The sequence below is a fragment of the Podospora bellae-mahoneyi genome (assembly GCF_035222275.1).
Source record: "Podospora bellae-mahoneyi strain CBS 112042 chromosome 1 map unlocalized CBS112042p_1, whole genome shotgun sequence".
Classification (NCBI taxonomy): Eukaryota; Fungi; Ascomycota; class Sordariomycetes; order Sordariales; family Podosporaceae; genus Podospora; species Podospora bellae-mahoneyi.
In genome coordinates this window covers 154972-161707 of record NW_026946359.1, presented here as the reverse complement: position 1 = coordinate 161707, position 6736 = coordinate 154972, and the positions used below count along the sequence as shown (strand labels likewise).

The window sequence follows — 6736 nt, the reverse complement described above, 5'->3', positions numbered from 1 at the left end:
AGAGTCTAAAGCCTCAGCCCATATTTTGACCGTGTTTTGTAGTGGGCGGAGTCTCGTCATACATGTATCTATCGTTAGAGGCCCACACTGGGCCGATGATGCAAAAGAACGCATCATCGTAAGGGACGCAAGAATGAGAGACTTTCCAGGCTCAACCCACATATCGTGGGCTCTCAAGAGTCTCTTCATCTCATTGGAATTCATGGTTATCTCGTCATCCCATGAAATAACAGACTTGCGTGGACGATATTTTCCCGCTATTACCCCAATTAGTAGCTAATCCACATCTATTGAAAGGAAGAAGATAGGTAGCTTACAATCCCTAGCTGCCCTGACGTCGCTTCCATTTCTCACGTAAACAATGGCAAAAGTCGGGATGCCATGCAAACAGATATAGGCCCCTCGTTTGTGTGATTTCTCCGCTTCTACAGGAATTTGAACGCCTGTGTAGTCGATGAGCGTGCTCAGTTTGTACACGTAGGTAGATCCAAGAGACTGTGTGTCGATGGTAAGAAGAGTCCAGTCATCTTGCCGGGAACATTTATCCCACTTTCTTAGTTTACAGCCCCAGTTGATAGCGTGCTCTTCGTCCGAAAAGAATGAAATAAAGGGTGTGCTGTCTTTGCAGGCCCATGTAAACTGATTCCGAATTGCTTGCGTAAATTCATCATCGGAACCCCATTTCTTGTACACGCTGGTGGTATCTTGAGCTTTCAATCCACTGGAGTCGTGAATTGTTCGAGACGCTGGGTATTGGACCCGGTAGAGATAGCATGGAAGCTGCCAAAGTTGACACCGGTACTGGTCCATGATCTTTTGCTGTGCCGTACACAGTTTGAGGGACCGACTGGTTGTTGAAGGTAGCTATAGTATAGCAAGCGCCCAACATGATGCCCGACGCAGGTTTAAAATGGAATATGGGACGGAATATCACGTGGTTGGAGGGGTATTAAGCCAATGCAACAGCTTTGGTTGTAATGATTCCGACATGCTGTCACACGTCAACAACCAACCGGTTACTCGTCAGCAAATTGCGACTTCAACTGCAAGCTGTGTGGCCGCGCACGCCGCCGCCGTTAAGGCCGAGCAGGCGGAAGTCGCTACCGGGCATGGCGGCGCCAATACAGTGAGTGCAATATGGTATTCGAAACGGCAGAGGTGAGATAGGGCTAGGGTGTGGTTGTAGGAAGAATCGGAGCCATCTAGGAGCCCAAGCCGACAAGGCTGCGGGAGCTGAATTGAGAGCAGCACAGATGAGTTGGCAGCGGCTGAGACAAGCAGATGTAAACGAGAGCATAGAACTTTATTTATCTACCTATTCGGTCTTTTTCTGAACTTTTCTCGCTTTCACCCCAGCCGTCTTACCTCTGCCGACTTGAATACCATATTGCATCCACTGCATCTGCTCGGCAACCTGAGGTGTCATGGGAAGAAACTAAGTCATACGGCACACTGCCAGATATTTAGGATGGCTAGCCTCTATAATGTCAACCGTATGCGTTTAGGCTCGTAGTTTAACACCGTGGACTGTCTGTCACAACCTTGGACACGGGTGGACGCAGACTTAATAGACGGGCCAATAGGAGTAGAGTACTACGTTGGAAGAGGTCCCTGTAGGTAGCCAATCAGACGAGGACCGATGGACCGGTGCATAGAGGACGGTCCAACGGTCCATGAGAGTCATAGGTCTATATATACGGAGGAACTAGATAGCTTGTAGATAGTTCCGCAGTATGCAATGATCACAGTTTGTATTCACAGCATCTTGTGGGTACATTGAGACATCTTGTTGTGCGCTGTTTAGCTGCACTGATCCATTATTTAGAAGTTCGCCTTCAACCGGTATCCCTTTCAAAGGTTCTGGACAGGGGATCGTCACACTGTCTCTACATGGTTCTTGAAATGGTTCAAGCGCTTAAATTCCAGTGCTTTCCCCCTGCACTTAGGCGGCTGAAAACGCGTTTTCTGGGCTATGTGGAAATCGTTGCTACTTTTCCGTTGGCTGCAAGAATATTACACCTATCCTCGGTCGGTGACTGGGAATAGTGGCTATGCGGGAGGGCAGGGAGGCACAAATTGCAGTAGTATAATAGACAGTTATTCAAAAGCTACATTGATATGGCTGCATTTCCCATAGTAAATATCCTCTTTTCTGAGCTTCTTGACAATTCCGTGGCTGTAGATATGTTGAAATACAGCACTTATTTGTGGATTTTACAGTATGTTTTTGTTTGTGTCTCCGAGTCCTCACAGCGAGCACCGTCAATGGCCCGGAGTCCCGAACTACGGGTATTATGAAGAACCCGGAACTTCGGAGAACACGGACATCATCGGTGGCCTGGGACCACGGAAACTGGGGCAGTGAAGGAATTGGAGGAAGCAAATACGAGGAGTGGGTGCCTGTAACAGGCTCCTCTTGCAGCATATTCGAAGTATTCTGCTTTTCTCTCTTGTTAAGTCAAGCTATTAGGTCAAGGTTAATATACCGGTTTTCCACACTCTCTTCCAGAGCATAGCTCTCGGTTATTAAGTACCTACCATCTTATTCACAGGGCACAGTTCCCTATATCTTCCTCCTTACAGGGCACAGTCCCGTATACCTGTCTTCCTTCAGTGGCATTGCACACCGTCGTACAGCGCAGTCCAAGGAACCCTAGAGTTCTCAGGCTGTTACTTCCACTTACTCGGCAGGATCTATTTAACTGGTCTGCCAGAGTTATAATTCTTAACACTATACGTAGCATTTTCCCTGCCGGTACTATCTTAGGCGTTCCTAAGATTAAGGCTATGGAGCTGATTTATGATTTGGAGAAGGAGAAGAGAGGCATCTATGCCGGTACTGCTGGATGGTCTATATATAATGCGGTCCGTTCTTTTGGAGAGAGCAAGGGTTTTAAGCTATATAAGGGTTAGATAAATACTTATATTGCCATACGGACCATGCCTGTCAAGAAGGGTATTGCCTACCTTCAGGTTGGCGGCGGTATTGTCTTTGACAGCGAAAAGACCGAGGAGTGGATGGAGATAATGAACAACTTGACGGCCAACCTCAGGTGCATCGAGCTGGCTGAGAAATGCTATGGTTATGGTGCTGGCACAAAGTCGGTTCAGGAGATCACTGAGGATGAGAGGAGGAAGGGAGACGAGGTTGTTCAAGCTTCGGACTACTAGCGCTAGAGCCTGAGCAATGGACGTTGAAATAAGGAAAAAAGAAATTTATGGAGGTAGAAAAAGAATGAAATCAATGACTACATCCCATTGCAAAGCAAATGTAAATCTCATTATCAAAATAGGTCGCCCACCCACCCATTACCAAGGATGAACACCAGCATCCAAATCCAAAATCCCACTATCCTCCCACGCCTCCTTATCCCTCTTCCCCTCCAAAATCGCGACCAACGCCTTCGCTGGATCCTCCGCTGACCTCGCCCCTCCGTCAATCCTCATCTTCCTCCCCGTCTCCCCGGTCAAATTGGTGACACACCACCCCGGGTTGAAGCTCGTCACCTTACCCCCCCACTTCCGAAAATCATATCTATGACAAGCCGCTAGCATATTCAGCGCAGCCTTACTCATCTTGTATTCTGTCCCCGGCACATCCTTGTATGGGTACTCCGGGTCCAACCTCAACGTAATACTCCCCTGCTCAGAACTGACATAAATAACCCTCGCATTCGTCGACTTTTGGAGAAGCGGAGTCAGCTCATCGGTAACAACCTTGGCGCCAAAGACGTTGGTCTCAAAGGTGGTACGGAGGTTCTCGAGGGTGTGGCAGGGGTGGGTGACGATGACGCCTGCGTTTTGGATCAGGACATCGAGGCGGCCGAAGGTGGAGGCGAGGTAGGTTTTAGTTGATTCGATGGTAGGGAGGGAGGTAACGTCAATTTGGATGGGGGTGATAGAAGAGAGGAGCTGGTTGTTGTGGATGGATTGGATTTGGGCAAGGGCGGCGTTGCCTTTATCGAGGGAGCGGGCGCCGAGGAGGAGGTGGTAGTTAGGAGAAGATTTGGAGAGGGCGATGATGGTTTCGAGACCGATGCCGCTGTTTGCACCTGGGGGGTTGTTAGTTGGTGTTTCAATATTGGGGATATTGGGAGAACTCACCAGTGACGAGGACGATGGTCTTGTCGGTGGACATATTGGGTAGACTGGTGGTGGTTGATAAGTTGTTGTTGAATTTGTTGTTGGTTGTTGAAGATGATGTTGCTTTGCTGAAGATGATGATGATAGGACTTTCAAGTAACTCAACTCCTTGAGGAAACCAGTTGTTTTATACACAATATAGCCACAGCGTCACGGACTTGCTCTCTTTGTAGAAAGCAAGCCATCTTCTAAGACCGGCAATAGCGGTCTTAACCATGACTTCCGGCCAAGGCCATATTCTTCATCGACCGGCGACGAGATAACACATGATAGACATCTAGCATGCGGAGATGGTATTTCCCCAGTCCTAAGTCCAGTTTAAGTGCAACACAAAAGCCGTAAGACAATGCAAAGGCTCACGGTAAATGCCAAGAAATATTCGGGTGGTTGGCGACTGCGTGCACATTCAGCTCGCAAAGTCCGCTAAAATCCGGGCCCCACAAAATCTACAAGCCTCATGATTAGCTGATTGGATAATCGTAGTCAGACACGCTACTATTACGCCAGCGGACCTTGAATGTTGGATGGAGAAAATGTTGGGCCTGTGGCTCTTTCATTGCGACAATCTGAGAGCTGTGAAACTGCAAATAGATGTCAATAAACGCATGAATGAAGGGATCATAAAGGGGCATATTTTCCGAGGTTCCAGGGTTGACCCTGGGCTGATCGTTTTTGCACCCTTCCCAGATGTTTCCTTTTCTTTCCTTCCCCGGACTGCTGAGCTTGAGATTCTTATGCTCAATTTTCCAGCAGAAGTATAGATGACAACATCTGTAAATCTTCCGTAGTATAAGGTGCGTGATAAGCGAGTCAGCCAGACAAGTGTTAGCCACTTTATACTGTTAAACAATGATATGGGGTTCAACCTTGGTCAATTGGCTGCTTATTTTTGAGAGAAAGGTCCGGGTGGCTGGCCTGAATCCCACTGCCAAGATATTAATTTCCTTAACAGTGGGGCTCCTTCACTAATTCAACATCTACCACCCCACCACATCTACTTCAATTATTATTATTATTATTATTATTATTCCTACACCGTTCTACCCTTTCTTTTTTAGAGAGTGCGCTGGACCATTTGTTGCTATTTACATAGGAAAACCGTGCCATATATGTAGCGGTTTCAACGCAGTGTATTGCAACTAGCTAGGCCACGCTACGAGTACACTGAACTTGAAGGAGAAAGGAAAAGAGAAAGAGTATAGCTTTATATGACGAACCCCTATCCAGAACCTCTGAAAGGGATACCGGTTGAAGGCTGCTTCTGAATAATCCTGGTTCGGTACAGCTAAACAGTGTACGACAAGATGTCTCGATGTAAACACTAGATACCGTGAATACAAGCTTGAATTGTATACTGCGGAACTGTCTATCTACACCAGCCAGTTCCTCCGTATATATAGACCTTAGGGCCCTGAGGTGCTCGCCCTGCTACGGCCCCGATCACTCCTAGCACTTTGCATCCTGCGAAGTGCTCATCGTGCTATGCCTTCGATCACCCGTAGTATCTTGCATCCTGCAGACTGCTCAGGCCTCTTGGCGCCATAGCACTTCTGGCCAGCCTTAATTAGCTGCCTCCTGGTTTCCTTAATGATTGGCTGGGGACGCCCCGCGCCCCACATACTGCGCGGCCTGCCGTTGGGTTAACTGTGACACTTTATCAGGGCCGAGGATTGCCGAGGTCCATGCTAGGGCTCAGCCCGTTACAAGGAAAGATCACATTTGGTTGTCTGTGCACGTTTCGTGCTGGACTTGGCTCATCACTGCGGCACAAACAAAGCTTACTCAAGGTGCAAACTTAGTCAATTCGTTGGTTGTCCTAGGGAAGGTATTATTCATTAACAGTCGACCTCTCGCTGACCGGGGAGTCAAAGTCCTGCTAGCTGTTGGACTGTGTGGGTCACGCTTTGTAGCAGTCACCTGTTTCCTCCTGTTGAAAAGACTAACAGCCACATATCCATAGTATCACAGGTTGAAGCGCTTACAATTGGAGTTTGAGAAGCTTCAGGGCGGGTAATGTGTTGATTAACCTGCAGATGTTTGATGCTCCGTTCAAAGTTTGGTCGAGGCACGCCCAACCCCCGTTCTGCCAGTCTCATGATACCCCTGAAATTACCGCCCTGACCACCCTAATAACTCAACAGAACTAGCCAGTGTAGATAGTTCCGCAGTCTGCAATTCACATCGTGAGTTCTTAGGACCAAGCACTTACGAGAGATAAGTTGCTGAGGACTCCGAGACGATGAGAGCCCTGTGGCTCCCTGCGACCGTTCCCTCGACCAGAAAGAACATTTAAGGGTCGAAGTGGAAGGTTACATTCAGGAACAAGATGCCGGGTTGCCGGAGGATGAGCTTGTCTGCTTGGCATAGCCAGTTATGGTTAGAGGAAGGGGCTGGCCTCTTGGCAGGGCAGAAGATGTTTATAGGTACTTAACTATTCTCTCCCCCGTCCTGGAAAAGCGCGAAGGTCAGTCGCGGTTTATTCAAACTCGTGCCTTCAAAAACACAGCCAAATATGGCGGCTATACCCAGTGTCACAACAAATTTTCGCCCAGACCCGACATGCTTTGCGCCGTCGAACCTATGGCTTGAGAAT

General features: G+C 48.2%; 2 protein-coding genes across 2 annotated transcripts; both read right to left on the bottom strand.

Moving 5' to 3' along the window:
- Window positions 1–276: 276 nt before the first annotated feature.
- QC761_0000520 (uncharacterized protein) lies at window positions 277–810 on the bottom strand (the record flags this gene model as incomplete). The annotated part of the gene is made up of 1 exon (XM_062871727.1): window positions 277–810. The coding sequence occupies one exon, from the start codon at window positions 808–810 to the stop codon at window positions 277–279; it is 534 nt and encodes a 177-aa protein (XP_062736372.1).
- A 2499-nt stretch (window positions 811–3309) lies between these two features.
- On the bottom strand, window positions 3310–4138 carry QC761_0000510 (uncharacterized protein; the record flags this gene model as incomplete). Its single annotated transcript, XM_062871726.1, has 2 exons — window positions 3310–4052; window positions 4105–4138. 2 exons carry the CDS (start codon window positions 4136–4138, stop codon window positions 3310–3312), a joined length of 777 nt encoding a protein of 258 aa, XP_062736371.1.
- Window positions 4139–6736: the final 2598 nt, after the last annotated feature.